General features: G+C 38.9%; 1 protein-coding gene across 4 annotated transcripts in view; it reads left to right on the top strand.

The window, feature by feature from the left end:
• The window catches only part of NGF (nerve growth factor), a 32,749-nt gene extending 10,683 nt beyond the window's left edge, over nucleotides 1-22,066 (top strand). The window contains exons 2-3 of one of the 4 annotated variants that reach the window (XR_003399986.1): nucleotides 17,762-17,902; nucleotides 21,258-21,964. Coding sequence is in view for 3 of the 4 variants with exons in the window: in XM_026864290.1 (XP_026720091.1) it covers nucleotides 21,207-21,926 (720 nt within the window). In the remaining variant the exon portion in view is untranslated. Of the gene's footprint in view, nucleotides 1-17,761; nucleotides 17,903-20,134; nucleotides 20,154-21,194 lie in introns of those variants that run through there. The other 3 variants (XM_026864290.1, XM_026864292.1, XM_026864291.1) reach the window with 3 other exon arrangements.
• Nucleotides 22,067-22,746: the final 680 nt, after the last annotated feature.

Here is a 22,746-nt window from a genome sequence, read left to right as displayed (position 1 = left end):
TGATAAAGTTCACCTCTCTACCTTTGAAATAAAACAAATTTCCAAAAGCTCATTTCCAAGTGACATATTTGAATTCTGACACTTGTACACAGAAACTGGGTACACAATAATCAAAACTTCCCTGTGGTTTTTGATTTTAAACAGGCAGAAAATGATCTTGTAAGGTGTACAACCTGATTGTCTGCTTTGAACCTAATATTTATCCAAAAATCCCCACAGAAAAGTGGAAATATGCTAAATGCAAACACAACAGGCCTCTTTAAAAAGATCTGGAAGTCAGAAACCTGCTAGGAATACCTTATCAAAAAAAAAAAAAAAAAAAAAAGGTTATTTTTCTTCTGTTAGACAATCTAGAATTGTCATGTATACATCATCTGATGAAAACTGGAGTAACGCATACTACCTTCCTTCCAATTCAGAATAAAATTGCTTTCTTGTAACTATTATGATTATTCCTGACAACTGATTCAAAAAATAATACTATAATAAATATGACAAGGTGCATGTCAAATACCCAGACAAAGGAAATACATGGTTACACAGAGCGTGATATAAGTGATATAATGACAGTGAATTTCAAATATGTCAGGTTATTTGGTTATTTGAACTAATTAATATTGGCACACAAAACATGGAAACACAGATTTGAAATCATATTTTCTTCATGCTTTTTGTAGAGCTAGACAATGTGTAGAGTCAGACACGGTATGCTGTCCTGCCTGCTGAAGAGTGCCAAAGGTTTTGTGAATGTGTCCACCTGGCACTTCACCTACTGTGCAAATGCCTACATTTCTTAAAGGATGCAATTTCTATTTTTCACTATGGGAAATATTTTTAGGCATTCTGTTCAGGCAGTTGTTCTCATTCTGTCCTGCACCCTGATGAGTGATCTGCACTAAACTGAAATACAAACTAGAGTCATAATTATGTGGGGAAAGGGTTATGCATTTTATTGTGCTTCTTCTATTGTGACTAATGACAAGACAACAAAGACCAAACCCATACCAGATAGCCCATGTGTATTATCAGCAGGTTCACAACCGACCAGAAGTTGTAGGTGCAGTATATAAGCTTTGGTGTAAACGTGCCTAGATTCTTTATGAAATCCAAGTACTGTTATTCGCATGGTTGAACATAAATGTAGAGAAAGAAACAATTTTTGGTTTATGTCACTCAGCACAGAAAACTGGAAATGAAAATTAGTATTACAAACTCTGAGTTAGTAACAAGTTTTACTTGTTAGTAAAAGGTCCAGTGTGAATCTGGAATGAGAATTTATATCCCTTTCCACCTTCCCCACTCATATGGGGGAGCTACAAACTACCTGTTTTAGAAGCAATGCAGCATGGACTCATGGTGAGGCACAAAGCATAGGAAATAGAACTGAACCCCAAAGAAGAGTTCCGACAAAACTATTTAACCTCCTTCTCCTACTTCCTTCAGCTTTTCAGCTTTTTCTTTTCTTTCAGCAATGCCATCATTCAACAAATTGTAAAAAAAAAAAAAAAAAAAGGAAGAATCTTCCATTCCAGCACTTGTGTTGAGGGAAGCCGTAATGACATGAGATAAATTTATGTTGATCCACTGAAAACAAAAACAAGAAATAAAAGTAACTGCTTTCGTTTTAATAATGGATCTTACCTAAGGTTCTGCCACCTGCTTTGCACTGTCTGTGCTACATAGTATAGGACAGCCAGATGAGAAAACGTTTAATCCAGGTGTATGATTTGCAGCCAGATGTCTGTGTTGTAACTTTTATCTTTATATGATTGGTAATTATACTACTATATCATACTGTATTGGGTCACAAAATGATTCTGAATACATTAACTGTGACATCCTACTGAGGTGTTAAGTGTTTCCGATATTACAAATGTGATGGAACAGCTTCACATGACAAATATTAAATATTCTTCAAAGCAAGCAGTCAGTAAAATTGTGCAACCATGTGAGTGCAGGAAAGAAGATGATTCATTTACAGATGTGCCGATGATTAATTTTTCATCATTGCACACAACCTGGGGCACATCAGGAACCAGACAAGTATTTAAAAAACTGCTGTTATTTTCAACTGGACAAATTCTTGCAAAAAATTTGACATAACCTGACTTCAGCTCCTATTTGAAACAATTTTTGCTACATGTAAGAAACAAGACTCATAGAAATATCCTTTTGTGATTAATTCTCTAAAAATAATAACTGAAAGACCTACTGAATTAACTCTAAAATAACCCATTTCCCTTCCAGGTGTGATTTTTGCTGCTAGTAGTAATACCTGCAAGAGGTTGGGTAGGTTGGTATAGTTTGTCTTTCTAAAAGCTTCTAAAGACTTGTTTTAATTCCTAGAGGCTCTGCACATTATCTGTCCCAGAAACATGGCAGCACTGCAGCATCATTGAAAGAAGAATGTGAGAGAGGGCAGGTGCCATTCCAGTCCGTTAATCTGTACATTACAGTGTAACCCAATGTAAAGCTATAAAATGGAAATAAAGTTCTTCTACTTAGAGGGACCCCTAGTGAAAAATCTTCAAATTATTGTAAAGAACAAGTTTTCATTAAGCAATTAACTGCTTGACTGAGAATATCCCTACTTTCTATTTTATCTAAAATTCATGGGTGATATTTTGAAACATTTGATTGAACTAGTCACTCAGTCTTGATTATGGTTTGGCATTTTCCTCTATGTAGGCTGATCCATAGGGAATGCCATTCATACCAACAATGAAGTAAAGCACGATGACTCAGCTGATTAATCAGCTTTCTTTTTTGTTACTAAGAAGCGAGTATTTGGCTTCCCCAACTCTGTCAAGCTCATGTTATAACTCACATAGTTTGGTCACCCCTGACTCACACTCTGAGAGAAGGAAAGTAACCTGCAACCTATGATATGTTACACAGCTGTATGGCTAATGAACACAAATAGCAATACTGCACGTGGTGTTTTCTGTTCACATAAAGTCCTTATCATCTGGGGGAGAAATGTTCCCATTCTGATCAAGATTTGTTGCTAATTTGGAATCAACCATAAACTCAGGGTTTATGGGTTCTGACAGTGGTATCAACTGCTATCTAGACAAGTAGCTATTGAAACCAGAGCACATGTATTTTGCTAAAACAATCTGGCAATTTTCTTAGCTAGAACATAGCACAGAATCTGCAGATGAGCCACGTCTCTATTTTCCAATCCAAAAATTTGCTGAATTTATTAACCAAGTTAATGGAAGAAAAAAAAAAAAAAGGCTACTTGTAAAAATCTTAGGTAAACATGGAGCTTCTTTTTTCTTTCATTAATAGGTAAATTGCAACAGGAATGCAGCCAGGGTACAAGCAAAGTATGTGATCATTGTCATGAAATGCCTACAACATAAATGGACTTAATGACAAAGTTAAACAAAGCTCAATTAAAGGCACAATGATTCTAGACAGACAAAAAACATCGGTCTCCCAGCTTCCCACTAAGTAGGTCTCCAAGCATGGAAAGGTTGCCAGCTATGGGGAACAGTTTAGAAAGTTAATGACTGTAAAAATGGGATTCACTGGAGACTGTAATCCTAACTCCAGTAAGCATTGCCAGAGGCCTGACATGAAGAAACAAGTACTATTTCAAGCAGACTGCAAAGGCAAGGGAAAGATTAACATCTGTCAGAATCAGCTATAGATGAGAGTCGTCATTCAAGGATCAATATTCTTGAATGTCACAAGAATTTAAAAGGGCTAAAAGGAAATTTAAAGAAAACAATCACCTGTCTGTGGATTTGGTTTGTACATTTAAAGTACCTTTCCCTACATTTCGGCTATATATTTTCAAATAGCTATGTGGGATGTATCTCAATGTTACAAGACAGAAGGGCATTTTTTTTTTACAACTTCACTGTCAAGCTTAGTCTTGTATGTAAAGTAGGGACAGGGAGCAGTTTTGTTGCTGTAGCTAGTATTGCTGTTACTAGCCTCCAAGCCATTGATTTTCATGTTTGCGCTATGTTGCTGTGGATTTTGTTTCTGCCTTATCTATGTCTATCCCTATTAATAAGATTAAGACTTTGCTCTCATTCTCCTAATTAAAATGCTGCAATTCTGAGACGAGATTCCTAGTCTTCTTTTAGCAGGATAATCAGTGTATCTGTGAGTTCAAGTTACCATTTTTTAACATCAAAGTTTGCACAAAAATAGCACTCTTCCATGCAGACTGTAACTCTTTATCCACACTGGCTTGAATAACACACTCGGTTTTGTAGTAGTGTAGGCTGCAAGTGCTGCCACAAGCTCACGAGTTTACAGATTTTGTAATTGCCATCCTTCTCAGTAGTTTAAGCAACCAAAGGCTCTTCACATCTTGTCATGCTAGGAACGTATGTACATTTGTCTGTAAACATTTTTCCCTTATTAAACTGGAAGAAGCATGATCTTCAAGCTGTATTGCACTTACCAGCTGTAGCCTTCAAATATTATTTACAAGTTATTATTTCTGTAGCTTCTCATTACTATAGCAAGTTACCATTCTACAACTTTCAGAAGTACCTCTTCCCACTCTGACTCCTTCCCCCTTATCTTCTATAAGCTATGTACTTAATACATAGTACAGTACAGTACTCAAAGTTTTTGTTTAATCAGCCTCTGCAAGACTGTTTTGATGAAAGAAGGGTGACAAAACCTGTCACAGCAGTTTCAAGAGTTCACACATTCAATTTATTGATAGATCCCACTATGGAAATGGAAAAAAGGTTCATACCTAATATAATAAAAGATGCTGATAAAAAAATATGCTGGTAAACACAGAAACAGTAATCTTCTAATCATGCCTACTTTTGATAGAATTCACACATTACAAACTCTGCGTACCAGAGAAGTCAGTGAACCCCACAGAAAGTTGAAGTGTGAACAAGATAAAGACGTGCAACGACAGCAGCGATTAACATTGCTGTGCAATTTAGGCCTTCAGGTTTATTCAGACTTAGAACAACGCCAAGGAGAGTTCTAGAAAAAGTGGTAGAAACATACAAGTGCACAATTAGAAGAAAAGAGACACATCTTCCCTGTTACACTTTTGGACTGTATCAAAAAATGCATTCAGCAACCAGATGATGCCAGAAAACAGAAAATGAACATTTAAGAACCCTACAAATGTTCCTAAGGCAAGTACATTCCAAAATGAAGATTTGTAAGAATTGTTGAGGCTGACAGGTTAGTCCAACTCCCTGTTTCCTGTTCCTGTTCCTGCCTAAGCAGAGGTTGCTGAAGCCTGAACTCCATTTAAACTTATTTGCACTTTGTCTTTGCCAAAGGATTCCTATGTGTAAGAGAGAATGGTACAAACACTTTTCTGTTTAACTGTCGTTTTGCACAGAGTAACTAACTGCATGGCCAGGAGAACTGTTCAAAGACACAGGCATTTATTTCAGATAGCTGTGGACTCCCAGCAAGAGAGGACATCTTGCACTCTATCATCATTCACTTCTCTGCATATTACACCAATCAGTGTTCAAGCTTTGTGTGAGGTAAGGATGTTGCAGAGAGGTCAGACTCCAGAGGCTGCTGGTTCAAGATACAGGCAAACCCCTTCCCACATTTAAATTCCACCTTAGATTTCATTTCACCTTAAATGTCTGGGTGGGGAAGAAAAACCTCCTACCTTAAAACATTCGCAGCAGCTGCCTCCCCTCAAACTCTGACATAATCAAAGACAGAAAACTGCTACTCGCCCACTGATCACTGGGTCTGCGCCCAGAAGCCCATACTATACAGCTAAAATATGGACCCAGTTCAAACTGTCTTTGGTCTCTGGGAGCATGAGTCAGATTTTTTTGTGCAGCAGCTGCCTGACACATTCAGGATGCTGTGAGCTTTGCACAGTGCAGAAGTTTGGACTGCATTTTTCTGACCTCACAGTTTTAGTGTCAGGGTCCCAGCTAAAGCAGAGCTGAGATTCTCAGAGCATAGGAATGAAGCAACCTCCCAAATCAAGTCATTGTACTTACTTATTCAGTATAAGGAAATGCAGTTTGAATTCGTTTTTCTCAATATACATTTTGTATGCTAATTTACAGAATTCACTACATCGTTACTATCTCTGTGGTTGCCAGCAGTTGTCTAGCATTGCAGCTGTGCAAGTCACTGTGCAACGGGTTAATACAGTAATGAGGGAATACCTTCCACAGAAGATGAAAGCCAAGATGCTTAAGATGACTACATGTCCAATGTGCACTACAGTGAAGACTGGGCAGGGCAGCAACTCTGAGGCAGATGGTCTCAATGTCTGAGAGTAGAAAGCAAGGAGACTTGCAAATAAAAAGACGACACAGTCAGAAAGCATGTATAGCAGACAACACTTGGAGCTGGAGAGGAAACAAAAAAGACTATGTCAAGACATGATCAGGGGCAGGACGGAGTTCCAGAGAATATGAGATTTTACCACCAGGAATATATCACTTGGTGCTTGAGTGTGCTGCCCGACAAATCATTATCAAATCAGCACAGTTGTTGCACAGAACAGCTGTTCTGTTTAGACAGGGAATGCACAGGTCAGTCTGGCCCCGATGGAATGATTTAGGGCTAGTGTGTATCATGCCTGTTTGATGACGTACTACTTAGTTACAGTAGCAGTCACAGGCTAGACTTAGGGATGGTAATTCCATTCTCATACTCAATCCATTCACTCCATAAAGAAAGGGGCAAAACATTATTATGAGAATAATATACAGAGAAGCAACCGGTACTCATATGGAATACAAACACTGACAAACACTTGTTTTTCTACCACTTGACACACACACACGCACACACAAAAATACAATGAACAAAGACAGACAGTAAGGCAAATAAGAGTGTGAAGAAATAGGATATATTCCCAAGCATCCTGAACACCTACAAAGATCAGCTTTACAGTGGTTTGTTCTGCTGCCAATTAATCAAGATGATCTTCTAGACCAAAACCAGTTCAGAATAGAAAACATACAGGAAAAAAATGTAGGCATGAAGCATTTTGCATAATGTCAACACATTAACACAGAAACGATACTTTAATCCTAAATACCGAGTACAAACATACAAAGCATGAAAGCACAAGTAAAAATTCCAGCAAGCACCACAGTTTACAAAACAGCTCTGTCTCTTCATAGAAATTCATGTAGCACCATTGCTTCTGAGGTGCTAGAACACAAAAGATTAAATCCTATTTGCTTGTTTCCTTTATCTGATCATGTCCAGATGAGTCCAAGTATTAGAACAAATGGCTCAAAGGTTTAAGCAATAGTAAGAACCTCGTGGGTTTTTCTGTAAACTACCCTAGATATCAAGAGACTCTTATTTCTCCTCTAAGAACTACATGTGCTTCCGGAGGACATTACAACAGTTACACAGATGATACTGCAATTTGATAGCTCCTTCAATATTTCTGTGTTTCACTTTGTTTTATTTGGCAGTCTTTACAGATTTTTTTTGTGGACAGCTCTACTGCAGATCCTGTTCTTAAGAGATTTTACCCTCTCATTTCAAAATTGCACCAGATTTAAAAGGGTCTTGCTGTACAGAGAAAGAAAACCCTTTCTCCCACCTCTTTGGAAATTTCAATTTTTAAGATGCCAGAAGCTACTAAAAAGCCTTCAAATTTGAAAGCTCTTGGACCCAACTAAATTATTTGCTTAGTGTAGATGGCAAAACCCAACATATTGCACATGCCTGTAGTGAAGTACTTAGGAATTTGAATAAAATTGTTTTGAATGCAAATTAAATGGGAAAGGCAGGTGGAGTACAGGAGTTAGAGCATCACTACACCTTGACAACCTTCAGAACAAGCTCAGGCTTTGCAATGAGAAGATATACAAATATCTGCCCAAATCTTTGCGAGTCACCTCATGTACAGCAGGACACAGCTCACTACTTACATCCAGTACTCATCTTGAAATTATATACTTCAGAAATTTACAGGATCTGTCAAAGAATACAGAAGTCCAACCACTAATGCGCAACAGCCCAGTTACTTAGTTTCTTATACATACAATTCAACTCGGGGCATGTTGATTTAAAGAAAAATATTAACACTTTAAGTTAAATAAAAGTATTATTCCCATACCTTATGCGGACTTCTAACAAAATGAGTTAAATGTAGTTACAGTAAGGTAGGCACAGAATGAATGAGACAGCCATAGTGTCAATACCCATTTTCAACTGCAATGAAAAGAAGGAAGTAAATTTCTAAAGCTCTCATTTGAGTTCTTTTGTCACAATTTCCATGTTGTAATGTAAATCATTGGAGAGAGAATTCAGTCACTAAGAAGGTAACTGGATTCTGTAGGTCTCATGAGGGGGGGGGGGGGCAAGGAAGAAAAGGAACATAGATACTGCTTGGCAAGAATCCTATATTATTCTTTGGGTTCTTCACTTGCTACAGAATTAAATTCTAGTGATAGACCACAAGTTAGTGGCAAGATCCCTTTGATTAAGTACTTGTAAAATGACTTGACATTTTTGGATGGAAAACCCTATATATGCAAAGTAGTACTCTGTTTAAGTATTGACTGTTTCTCCACTATCTTAATCTCTGAACAAACAGAAAAGCATCTCCATTTCGTAAGGTGGCAGTTTTATTTTGCAATCAATTGTCTATATCCTTAAGGGGTTTTTTTTAATACAAAAAAATCCAACACGTCATTTTGAACTGCTCCAGCTACAAAATCTTTTATCAAATGCAGCCAAATCCTTAACTTCAGTAGAACACACATTTTAAAGTTCTTTCAACTCTAGACTTCTCTGCTGCATCCTTCCTGTATTTTGACTTGCCAAGTACAGACACACTTCAACTTCCCTTTTGTATTTTCAAAATTCCTGCCCCATTAAAATATCGCTGAGGTTTTTAAAGTTGTTAGAAAAGCACTGGAAGATTTGTAGAGGATAAATTTCCCTTTTGACGTAAAGAGAGAACAAAACAGGAAAGTCTGAAGCACAGAGGCATCAAATGTTAGAAGTCGTGAGAATCTTGGCCATAGTTTCTTTGTATTTGCATAACGTTCTTCTCCAGATTCAGTATCTAGAGAAACATTAGAGATGATGGAATCTATGTCTGGGAAACTGATCATGAAATACCAGTTCATTTTTATTTTCTACCTCATTTTTGGAGTTACCACATTTTATGCATTATACTACAATACATGAAAAGTCTCGTTTGTTTCAAATTTCTTTGTACAGTGGTAGAACAGTGAAAAAGGGTAACAAAAATGAAAATTATGAGCTTGAATAAAAATTAAACGCTAGCATTGCTGTTAGGATTCAGCTGGTTCTTATTAATCAGGGTTTGAACAAGAATCAGGATTTATATTTCCTTTGGAATAGCTGGAATAAGATCACTAGTTGGACCAGTTTGCTGTTGTGTAAAGATACCGTATTTTTCTGCCTTAACTAATTTTGGCTGTAAGATGGGATAGTAACATTGTAGTCTGATTGCCCTCATACTTTCTTTTCCCAGATGAATTCCAGTTTGATTTTGGTAGTTTCATAAAGTCCAAAATTCCCATTCTTTCATTTCTGCTCATTTCGCATTGGGATACAGCAAGCTAGACACTTGGCAGAACCAGCTCAAGATCCATTTGGGAAACGTGTAGAGAAAGAAAAGGACAGGCCATGCACCCATCCTCATGCAGTTCTTTTTGACTCACTGTTTTAAGCAGCAACTAGGAAACAACTCCTCCTCTTGGACAGGAACTGTAGGTGAGCAGCAATCTTTCATGCCGCCTTCTAGTTGGGTAGGATGGAGGCATCTGTTTCCACAGACCTCAAAGGCATCCAACTTTATATGGGTGGGATGGATTTATCCCAATTATGTTGCAGTAGTTCTCCTGTCAGTTAGTGCCTGAGATCTTTATGCCAACATAATACTCTTTTATAGCAACAAATTAGGATTTATGAAACCCTGGAGTCTTATAAAATATATATACAGTTTGATGTCTATATTGAAAGTTCTAAAGCAATCATCACATGTCAATCACCAGTTTTAAAATTTGCTTTATAGGTTATAATATAGGGATGCTATATAACTGTAGTATGCTCAGATAACTTATTTCTAGCCAGTGTTCTTATTTCTTTTTTATATCACTTAATATTACCAGCTTCATGCCACTGAGGGCACCAACTTCAGGAGAATCAGATTCACATGCTCCTAAGGCTGTTTTCTATCATTTATTTTCAGAAAGATTTCTCACTGGTTTTCAAAAGTGACCATTAATTCATTTTTCCTTCACTGTATTTTAAGAGATTTTTATCCTGAAAATTTCTGTATCTTTTATTTAATGAGTGTCAGTTTGGTTTTGTTATCTTAAATAGGATAAAATTTTCTCTCCTATCAGAGTGGGTCTGTGCATGTTTTTAACACTGTACTAACACCCAATCTGTCACAATAAGAGCTGCATCCAATCGCAAGTTTTTACTGGTATCATCATCATGACCTGAAGATCATGTATGTTTTCGAAAGGAGGCCATGTTTCAGATGACTGCCGATGACTCTAAATTCCCGTGAGTGTATTCTAGATGTGAGAGTAACGTAATGCTGAACACTGCATTCTTAGAAACATAAGTCTTATGTTTTACAACTCAGCGGTTACAAAATTAGCCTTTTAAAGTTGAGCTCTGTCTGTCCTGTGTCACAAGGCTCTGTCACCTACTGCAAGAAACCACCACCTGCTGCTGCAGGCTGGATTTCTCCCATCAGGTAGCTTCACTTGTCACCCTGTGCTGAGGGAATGGAGTGTCAATGAAGGTGACAGGCAATAAACTTGTTTTCTTCTTTTTGGGCCTCTCTGCAGAAGCACCAGCAATTGAAATACTTATATACTGATTCAGGATACAAGTGATGAAATTAGACTCCTGCAAATAAACCATTCCCATTACTTATGCCCCAATAAGCATAAAATAAACCCTAAGAAGACATGTTTTCCAAAGCCTTACCAGTTTCTGATTTGGTGAATCTCCACCCTGCAGGTGGGCTATTTTCCCTTAAGTACCCAAAATGGACAGATACATCATGGGCACTCTTGTTATTACCCTTGCCTAGAGTAAACTTGAGTCAGAAATCTAGAGGTTGTTGCACAACATGTGATGACGATGATCATGATGACTTGATGCACGCTTATTGCTTCAGGGCAGCATTTTTCTCAGTCTGCTACTCTCCTTAGAAATACTCAAAGGAACATTTCAGTACTGGAGGCATTTGGAACAAAAGGAAGTGTATGAGACACAGGTAGGTTTCAACTGTCTCTTCAGCATACATAAAGCTCTTACTTACAGGATGACTCACTGTGGATATAATAGAGGAATGAAAACTTGAGTCCATTAGAAATTCCCATTTTTTTGCTCATCAGCTAAGATCAAGGGAAAGCTGAAATATGGTGCCTCTGACACTGCTCTTAGTCATAAAGGCTTAAGGATTCCCTTCAAGGCCTCTCAGGTGTCATATTCCCTGAATTGCTACTGCTAAACTATAATTCATGTACTTGTTCAAATGCTTCAGTGAGGAAGGTGTGCCAGTAGACACCTCTTTAACAGCAACTTCAACAGCAACTGCCTCCCTCATTTTTTTCTTACTATCAGAAGCAGCCAGATAAAACTAATTCACTACTTGTTGCTTATTTTGGTGACCTCCATGATCCCATCCGCTGCACAGGCAGCCAAGTATATCATCCATCACTGCAAATACTACCAGAAAACACATGGCAGTTTACTGGCTGCAAACCATCTGCTACCAGTAGCCCTAGCACAGCACACACGCTCCATACTGTATCACTGGAAAGAACCGCACAAATTTCACTGCTGGGTCAAGCCTACGTAGTACAAACTTCTTTTGTTGTTATTGAATAAAGCAACCACTTCTCATCGCTGAAATGGAGAATTCTAAATAAATACTCAGGGGACTCTATTGACTCATTCAATATTCTGAAAACTATTATTTCCTGCTATTATGATGTTGGCTTTCTCCTATTTCCTGTAATCTGAATTACAAAATTTGTAAATCAGATATGTGGTCTCACAAGCCTAATGCCTTGTTCTTCCACACCTTCTGCATGAACTGTATGAGACTTGAGAGTAACTAGGTTATTTGCACTAGGGAAAGCACTTCTGAAATATGCATCCTTTCATAAATTCAAGATATATCAGCGTTTCTGTAATCATGAATACAAAAAGATTCAAATACCCTTTATGTTTATTTTTTGCACATCCCTAAAATAAGCCAACAACTTCAAGAACGACAGAAAACAGCATTCCAAATTGTATCATGCTTTAGATTACAGCATTCTATGCCTATGTTTATTTTTATTTAGAAAACTATTTACTTGCTGCATTTGATTAAACCAAACTGAGCATTAATTTATCTTTTCTCTTACTAGCATAGGAGCTACTACGATGGAATCTGGTGAATGTGCAGTTAGAAGGCTGCACTGTATTCTCTATTAAAATACACCATTAAAAATACTCTGTATTACAGGCAAACACGCTTCATTTTTACTAACATTTACAGATAGTAATACCACATTGATAGCCCAGTTCAACTCTAGTGCTTCACTTTACCTAGTCAGGCATTACTGGAAGGATCAGGATACCCAAGACCTCAAGACCTACAAGACAGACAGGTCTTATATTTGGTTTCTGTGCTCTAACAGCCTAATCAGTACTCCGTGGGCAGCAAATAGGTAGTATCTAGGATAAAAGACATAATTAAAGCTTTACTGGTGCATTATGGATGACAAATAACAAATTTGCATTTTGGAAAATTTTGTTCCTTCAATTCAAGCAGCAGCAAACTTCACGCAAGCTGAGGATGCTCCCAACTGTGTAGTACTATGACAGTAATAACATGAGGTGTCAGAGGTGTTCTGGTATAAAATCAAGGCTTGGTCTTAGTTTTCACTTCATGCTGGAAGAACACAGCAGTATGATTTTAAGTACTAACTGCTCCACCAGGTTTTTATTTATTTTCCTGGATTTTAAGTCTCCCATTTAGCAAAGGCACATAGCAATAAACATTCAGATCACACTTTCAGCAAAAGCTAGCTGGAAAATTAATTATGCATTAAATGAACATCCTCAGTCCTTGGGAGTTCACTGTGGTGAAATTCTTAGTGTTCCTGAGTGGAAAGAAAGTCATCATTCTGTGAAAAAAATGCCCCGGGTCTGATGGATACTGGGAAGTTTTTAGAAGCCACAGAGCAAATCTTGCTACTGGAAAGCTGTTTGTTGTTCATGATATGATATCATGGTCAAATGTAACCAGAAATAAGAAACATTAGAAGACTGTGAACTTTCTGAAATGTAATTTTTCGAGTACATTTCAAGTAGCAGGTTTTCATCTGTCTCCCCCAGCCTTTCCTCCTGAGTCAGTGAAGGCAGAATCAAACCACTGTGAACACAAATGTAAAAATACCCCTAAAATGTAGTAAAACATGGTGTTGATGTTTTGCCAGGTAGCATGAAGTGTACATAATATTATTCTGTGAAAACAGCTGATTTCAGAAGAACACATAACTGGAAGGGACCCTCCTGGGCTGGTTAAGTTTAAAATATACCCCCAAAAAAAGCTATTTAAAACATTAGAATTGTGACAGTTGTGCAAAAGAAGTATTTCTGCTTTGTTCTGACAGAGCTGAATAACTGAGGGAGTTTATGTTGGTTAAACATCACCACTATTGGTTTGCTGGAGTTGTGCTAAATCAAGCTTCCATTTTCTCTCCAAAACATGAACATTCCTGAAGTGAGAAGCTGCACTGTTCACTGTCCTGGGGGAGAAAGAATAGGTGGTGTCCTGGAGTCTGATCTTCCATGCTGTATTTTCAGTTATACAAGTGGTAGTCATGAAACTGAACTACTTCAACATAGTACATTATTTTTTCTCCCCACTGTAACGATACTTTATCAATGCTTCAAGGTTTAAGAGAGCTATTTTTCTGTATTGTAGCAAAACCAGAGCTGCCAAAATTCAATGGCAGTGTTAACAGAGAAGTGTCATATCTATAAATTACTCTTGGAACTCCAAAACTCTCACATATATCTTTACATGCTTTATAACCCAGTTGCTAACTGTCCAAGTACTGCAGTCTGAATTGAAATTAATCTGCACTGGATTCCAGAGTTATCATATATGTTTGGGGGTTTTACATCCAACAGAGATTTATACAGAGATTTGGCAACAATTTTAAGCACTGCTATTCTTATTGGAAGTAATTAATTTAGTAAATTAATTTGCAGATCTAAATAAGTTTCCAGGAAACATACTCTCTTCATCTGTTCTTCCTCAGATTCTGTGGGATAATTATGTAAAAAAACAAAGGAGTTCCCTATACATATCTGTTTTGTTTGACACTTGTTTCACTTACAGGTGCCTGCAAGCAGAGCTTTTCAAGACACAGAACCACTTGCTTTTTGATGTGATCCATTTCTCCACTCTTACATTAAGCCCCTTGTAACGCTGCTTTTGGGCTCTTCAAGCTTTTACTAGTGATGTCTTTATTGTGTGATAGCCAAATAAGCAAAGAAACAGGGAGACTGATCATCTGTTTTTCAATTACTACCTTTCTCAGACAGCCCTTAGATCAGCTGGTAAATATTGTGTTTGTTTTACTGTAAACCCCTATGAAGCACTCATGTGCAAAGAGCACTTTTTAATATTTATAATGTGCTGCTACTCCTACTAAATGTGCTGAGACTCAGAGATAAGAACGAAGTGGGGTGTTTTACTCCCCAGGTCTGTAATCCTGAATGCAGATAAATTTTGAAGAAATACTCACTTCAGTAGGATATTTTATTAACTCTGGGAATGGTAGGTAGAGAGGAATAGTATACAGATGCCATCTTCAGCATCATTTGACTAACACTGCATCATTTACCGGATTCTGCCACAACCGGGAATCCGGGAAGACAGTAAAAGAACTTAAAAAAAAGCCCAACTGAAAATAAACTCTTTTGTGGTTAAAAAGCAGCCAGTTGGAATTGAAGCACTGTTTTCTTAGGGTGGCAGAACAGTTGGAAAAGTTGTTGGATTATTTTTGGCAGCAGCCAGCATATTATAGCTCTATCATTACCGTTACTAACTGTCAAGAGTCCACTGAAAGGGTTATTACTTTGCTAGTACATTCTTGCAAAAATATTGCATATCCAGTCTGGTAGCATGAAGCTTTAGATTTCAGAACTTTGACCTTTCTGACACATTCATATCACTGTAACTAGCTTAACACAGGTACAGTAAAACATGAGCCATGATTTACAGAAAGCAGCGAATCCAAAGAATGGCCAAACCATTATGGAAGCGTTTGCATAACATGATACAATGAGCACGTTAACAGATTGACTCCTCTGCCCTGCACTGCTTACAAAATGTGCTTGGAAGATTTCAGTTAGATTTTTTTAAATTATGTAGCTTGTATATGAATCTTGGTAAGAGTCAAACACAGTGGCTACAGTTAGTGGCAGCCAGCTCTCCTGGGGACATAAATTGTGCAGGTATAAAATGAATTCAGTTCATGCTTTGGCATAAGCAGCATGTTCTCCTTAACAAACACACTCGAATCTCCACACTGAATCTCGCGGTATCTTTTGCAGTACAAAAGTACCTTATACAACCCTTCTTTACCTTATTAAATGGAACAGATAAGCTATCTAAATATTTAAGATTAATAAAATACTATTTTTATCACTTTCAATAGCACTGATGAGTTTACAATCAGAAATGTACTCTGCTGAGAAGGCATCAGCATGTTGAATTTAACTAGTGAAGAAAATAATGGTTTTTTCCTTAGATTTGGGGTCTATATGACCATTCACAGTGTAGTAATTAAGACTGGAATTATTTCTGCCTTTACAGTAGCAGGAGGACAAGCATTTAAGTATGTGCCTTCATGAGTCTCCAAGTTTTATATCTTCAGTTCTTCTCAAATATCAGCCACAATCAGGTAATTCTCTGCCAACAAATGGCAAACTGATTTTCCTTCTGATTATCTACTGAATTGACCAAGAAATTTCCCTCCTGTTGTAGATGTGGCTTTCAGCCCATTGCTTGCCTCTTCTTCCCCAGGCTTCACTAGGCTACCCTTATCTTCTGACCAACTTCTCCTACATCTGGGAGCAGGTTTACAGTTTATGTTGCCTCAATAAAAAGAGTATCCCAGCCAAATAGCTCATTTGGACCCACTCTGAATCACATACTAAAACATCCCCAAAGTTTAAGGCCTTTGTCCTGTGAAAGGTCTTCATATTCTCTAAGCCACAAAGACTCAAGTATGTCTCTGGCCTTCACCTGATTCCTGCCTGAATACTAGTGAAAAAAGGCAGCCTGCCTCCAAAAGAAAGAGGGTAGCTTAATATCTTTTCACCTCACTAATGCTAGTTGGCCAAAGGTCTTAGTAGGTTCCTTAAGGTAAGGACACACTTGGTTCACCCCCTAAAATGTCATCCCAAGCTTGTCTCCGAGTTTCATTTTTTACAGCATACTGATTTTGGTTTTTTCCTAAAATTGCAGGCATCCAGCAATGAAGCTGACCAAAGCACTAGCTTTTAGCACAGTGTCTTCTTGCTCTGGCAGTATAAGAGCCTTAGAATATCTTATTTTTCCATGTGAAAGATCTCAGAAAGACCTCAGGCATCATCTCGTCACTGAAATAGACCTTCAGCACTCTGTCATGAAATTGCTGAAGTGGAACTCATGTTCCAACAATCAGTAGAGTCCAGTCACCATCACTGGATAACCTGTGAGATGTTGTCACTCCAGTCTGTTGAGCTGCACACTTTTTTTTCCTCCACTCCCTTTCACTAAACATGACCCTACTACAAAACAGCTCAGGCAACTTTGCAACTGTATTTTTTCATTGGTGGTTCAAAAAGTGATGGGAGCATCGGGGAGGCTAGAACTATCCTATAGGTAGCTGGTATTTCACTTGAAATATTACAATCACTGACAATGTTACTGTATGTATTGACAAAAACTCAAAAGGAGAAACAAAAGGTACTTTCCATTGGCTGTTCAGAATAGACAGTAGCATGCACGCAATCCTCCTTCAGGGTGTCTAAAGAACTTCTAGCATTTGGGGCATTGTTAAGAAGAGAAAGCATGAGGCATGAACGGTGTAACTAAGATGTGTGCATGGCCAATTTGTGGATAGCACATAGTTCATGTCCTACAAATGTCAGGTACTACAAATGTCCCTGGTTTTGAGTGTTTAAGTATTGACAAGAGGAACGCACCATTTTGAAGTACTGTGACAGAAAAAGGACCCAGGGCTGGTGATAGTGCTGTTTAAAAGAACCTGGAGAACCACTCAGAGTAGCTGCTAAGTTTTACATCATCCACATTTCCTGACACACAACTTGCAGTGCCTTTACTTGAAACCAAACTTGCTTCCCAAAGATGATGGGGGGGTCTGAACCCGCATTTGCCTATCGCTACTGTGCAAACTGAGCTCAGACAGTGACATCAGCAGGTATTGCTTCACTATGCTGTATCACTCCTGTTTTTGGTGAGCCTGGAAGATGCCTGAGAGGGATTGTGAGCAGTGGACTGTTAACCACAGTCTGGTAAAGCTACTGAATAAAGGTAGCTCTGTATTACAAATGTGCTGCTCTTCAAAGTCGAGAACTGCACTTTAGACAAGCTCTACACTGTAACAGTGAAAATGGCATGGTTCAGAAAGCCAAGCAAGTGAACTTGTCCCCGTACACCTGCTGTCAAGTGGGAAATGGTACTGAGAACACTTACTTGCTGGCTAATTATTGAAACAAATATTTCTGCTTCTAGTGGAACGCAGAATAAGCAACTCCCAGACTCAGCTACACAGTCAAACTGGCCCGATGGCATGCTGCAGCCAACCCCAGCTCAGCGTCTGGATGAAATAAACACCTTGCTGGGGGAGAAGTTTTTTGTGCAGTATACTCAGAGGTAAGCACAACATACACACTCAGAGCAGTCTGAAATCGTCTATTCCTAGTATCACACAGTAGCCTGAACAGCTACATCAAACGTGTTTAAATGACATTTGACCAACACTCAAATGGGGAAGAGAATCATCATCTTGAACTTAAAAAAATCATTGGTCTGTCTTCTAAATGAAGAAAAGGTCAGTTCATATTTACTACTCCTTTTTTTGGAAAAGCTTAGTTCTTTGACTTATTAAACCAGTTGCTTCACTGATACCCAACAACTAGCTATTGCCTGGCTAAAATGGGAGTTTCCATGTACTCTGTTTTCTTTTATTGTTGCCAGACATTATATCTTTTGTGGGGAATACTTACTTATAATGAGAGATGGTCTACTTAGAAGTCACAATTCTCATTAAACATCCCCTGGTTTAGTACAGTTTTTGTATTTTGAGCTTTGAAATGCCTGCAATAACCTTTGTGGCCAATGTTGCCTGCAATAACCTTTGTGGCCAATGTTACAAACAAGATACCCATGTACTACCAGCCCTAAAATCAGCAGCTGTGCATCTCCCTGGAAGTTCAGATGGCTGCACCTGGCATGCACAGCGAATACCTTTATAAAGCACCATGAAAGGGGTCTAGTAACTAAGTCTGTGACAAAGTTTAGAAATAACCCCCCGAAACTGCCTGTAAAAGATCTGTATGTGTCAGCAAAGAAGTCCACAGTCCTCATAGTCTAAGGCATACCTGTTTGTTCAATGTTAACTTTTTCTGCTTGTGTTGTCATCAAGCCTAGACCACTTTTTTTAATCAGTTTCTATTCTCCACTAATTTAATAATTAAAAGATTCAATTTTGAAACTTCAGGAAAACTAACAGGTATCCCAAATATATTTTGACTGTGTTTGGGCCACACTCCCCACAGAACGCTTTACCACAAAGAGAAGAAATACAAGGCCATGTTTAAAAAAAAAAAAGGCAAGAAGGTGACATCTTTGTAATTTTGTGTTAATGGCCTTAAAGCAATAATCTTAGTATACGCAACAAACTCAGAAAAGGGAGATAAATGTAGCTGCATTTTAGAGCAGTGAAGCTTGTACAGCACAGAACCAGAAACAGCTCTTTGCTGACATTGCAACCTCTCTTTCCTACAGAAGGAAATAGCAAAAAAAGGTTTATGTATAAACACAATAGGTTGAGGCTGCTATTGGCATGTCTAAATTGTGCCTGGATTTTGTTCTGCAGACCTCTTCCATTAACATTTCTGTCAGGAAAACTAAGTCTTTAGAGATGTAATGAACCATCTGATTTCAATTTGGTTGTAGAACAAGGGGTTACTCTCTGAATCGTGCATAGCGGAGCTATTGAGCTACACCCAGCTCTGTTTCCTTATACAGATGATGATGACTGCTCAAGCACGAGCAGCATGTGGGAAAGCAGCAACCCTCAGCCTTGTTTTAAGCAAATTAAAGTGGCTTTGGAACAGTAAGGATTTTCTCTGTGAGAGAGATTTGACGCTCATCATCATCATTCTTCCAGCCCAACTGTTGTGCAGACAACTGCTAATGTGGCTTTTGGCCTTTCTTTTCTTTTTTCTCCCCTTGATGCAGGGTCTGTAGCATCTTCATCCTCTTCAGCCACTACCTCCACTTGGTATCTCCTGCTGATTTCTTAAATGCTTACCCAGGCCTGCAGAAACACTGCTGTTTATTTAATTTCAGCTCTTGTCCAAGATAAGACTATCTGCATAAGATCCTATGGGAAATCTTAGGTTTCTGCATTTTCTACAAGACTGTGCTCTAAAGCTAAAGCCCTGGTTGACTGCTTTCGTGCTGTTTGGGATTCTAGTCTGAAAAAGCTGAACAGAAAGAGAGAGGGGGAACCTCAACAGTAATTGACCCACACCCAGAAAAAACATGCTGGGAAATCAGAGTGGAACTGCAGAGCCTGATTCCTCTTTTACAAAACCCTGTTTGTCCAGTCTATGTGCGGCTGCCTGCCTGCTGGCCGGACACAGTGTAATTCAGGGCCAGCTGAGACATGTCAGGCAAAACAAGGCAAAGAGACAGGGGAGGAGCCTCCTCGCTTGGTAGTTTTTTTCTGTTTATACCCTGTCTCTGCTTATTAAATCTTCACAGAGAAAATACAATGTCTGCCCTGAACTGCAATTTCAGATCATTTTTTAAATGTCTCTTATTCCCAGGATGCCTGCTGCTGCTGTGTTAACCCAACAGGCAGCTGAATTAGTCAACATGGTAGTTACCCAACAAGGTATTACTGCTGCTGGTCTTCTAGCATAAAATTGTTCTTAGCAAAGTTTTAGACATTCGTCTTACACTTTTCCACACCCAAACTGATGCACATATTCTCCAAATTGAAGGAAGGCTAGCAGTGGCCCTGGATCTGCTATGCAGTGCCATTTGTGGAGCTTCTTGGTCACAGGCCTCTGAAAAAAATGTGTTTCCCGTAGGTAACTTCCAGTACTACAGCCACAACAGTTGTAGATATGCTGTACAAACCCAGAAGTAGCCTTGCACGCATGGTGCTTCTATGTGATACCCATATTTGTCCTAATAAGCAGCTTCAACATGGAAAAATCCCATCTGCCCTTGTGACAACATGATGCCAGAGCTCTTCTGGGAGGCAGCCTGGGGTTTATTTGACCAGAATCAGCAATGTGGCACGTCCCAAAAGGGCAGATGGGATAGATGGAGGCTCTGGAGGCAGCTGAGCCAGCCAGAGTGTCGGGGCCTGTCCACATGGCAGGTAAGGAGGCTGTTGAATGTGTGATAATGGCACTATTCACTGGGGCTCCCCTCTTTGCACAAGTGCAGGCTTGGTGGTCCCCACCCTAGCCCCAGGGATACCTCTGCAGACAAATTAACTGCACTGACAGCTATTTTAGCCAAGGGACTACTTCTGCTCTCACTACTCTGCAGGGTATTTGCAGCCAAGAGACCAGCCCTGGCCAAAAAGGTTGCTGCAAAAATCACTAGAGATTTTACTCCTGGGAACATGCTGTTGCCATATGGTCTCCACATTAATAACACCAAACAAGTGCTTCATAAACAGTGTTCTAATAACAAATACCAGAGGAATTAATAATAATCTAGCTATTATTTTCTAATGTTCTCGCTTTATTAAGAACACTTACGCCGTCTGAATGAGCTCTTCTGGAAGAACAACATCTGGCACCCACATGAATACCTGATGAAATCTTTATGATCCTAAATATCTTATAAATTTGTCAGCAATGGCATCCGTTTGTGCCAGCATAGCTTACAGTAACATCACGTTTTTCTTTTGTTCTAGGTGCATAGCGTAATGTCCATGCTGTACTACACTCTGATTATAGCTTTTTTGATCGGCACACAGGCAGCTCCAAAGTCAGAGGACAATGCTCCACTGGAGTATCCTGCAGAACATTCCCTGGTCAATACCCACCGGAGTAACAGATACCACATTCCCACAGCAGCTCCACAGACAGCCCACGGCCATTCTACTTGGACAATAGGTAGAAGAGAAGCTATAAATATCACCATGGACCCCAAATTCTTTAAGAGGAGGCGTTTCCGGTCTCCTCGAGTGCTGTTCAGCACACAGCCCCCCCCAGTGTCAGGGCAAGGACAGAATACGGGATTCCTCAGCAGTACAGGTTCTCTCAACAGGACTGCCAGGACCAAGAGGACTGCACATCCCGTATTACACCGGGGAGAGTTCTCAGTGTGTGACAGTGTCAGCATGTGGGTTGGGGACAAAACCACAGCCACTGACATTAAAGGCAAAGAGGTGACAGTGTTGGGAGAGGTCAACATTAACAACAACATTTTTAAGCAGTATTTTTTTGAGACCAAGTGCAGGGACCCTAAGCCAGTCTCCAGTGGGTGCCGAGGGATCGATGCAAAGCACTGGAACTCTTACTGCACCACAACACACACCTTTGTCAAAGCGCTGACAATGGAGGGCAAGCAAGCAGCCTGGCGGTTTATTCGGATTGACACAGCCTGTGTGTGTGTGCTCAGCAGGAAGTCAGGGAGACCCTGAGACGGATCTAAACCCCATGACAGCATCTTCCTACCCCCCTACCTCAGTCTGTAAATTATTTTAAGTTATAAAGGACTGCATGGCATATTTATAGTTTATACAGTACAGAAAGAACCTCATTATTTATTAAACTCTTTTGAAAACCTTTTGTGCTTTGCAATTTATTTACTGGCAGAACCCTTCAATAGATGTTCACCTTAGTCTCATTCAGCCCAATTCTGCAACGTTCACAGGACCACTGACCAATCTTTGCTCGCCATTCTACAAAAAGAAAACATTTTTCACACAGTTTTCACACATATTCCTCTCTTCCACAACAAAATAATTTTCCTCACAAAACCTACCAGTTTACTGTGAACATCTTGTAGATTTATCAAAATGTTTTGTCCACCTACCAACAGAATGATAAACACCTGTCAAAATGTGCTTCCAGTTTTACTAATTATCCATAAAGATATTAATCTGAGATAAATAATCATCTTCGTGAACTCCTGGTAGAAATATTTATTCTTCATGTTGCTAGATATTCTAAGGAAGACCTTCATTGCATCTTTTAAAATTGCCAAATTATCTTCACTGCAAAAATAATTCATTCTGAATTATTCTGGAATATTTGTCTGCACAAGAAGAGAATCTCGATGTATGTATTTTTGCATTAAAATGGTATTTTACAGCTCATTACTTGAGCTGTATTAGTGATGTGGTGGCAAATGGCAATATACATATATTAATTTTTAAAAGTTCATGTGGCTTATAATTAAAATTTGAAAAGTCTCTCAAGTTAGTAGTCTGGCAGTGGGGGGTTGCCATAGGAGCAAGT

This window comes from Athene cunicularia (assembly GCF_003259725.1).
Source record: "Athene cunicularia isolate RWA chromosome 26 unlocalized genomic scaffold, athCun1 chr26_part1, whole genome shotgun sequence".
In the NCBI taxonomy this organism is placed as follows: Eukaryota; Metazoa; Chordata; class Aves; order Strigiformes; family Strigidae; genus Athene; species Athene cunicularia.
Note: the sequence above shows the minus strand (reverse complement) of the source record. Positions and strands in the feature narration are given on the sequence as shown.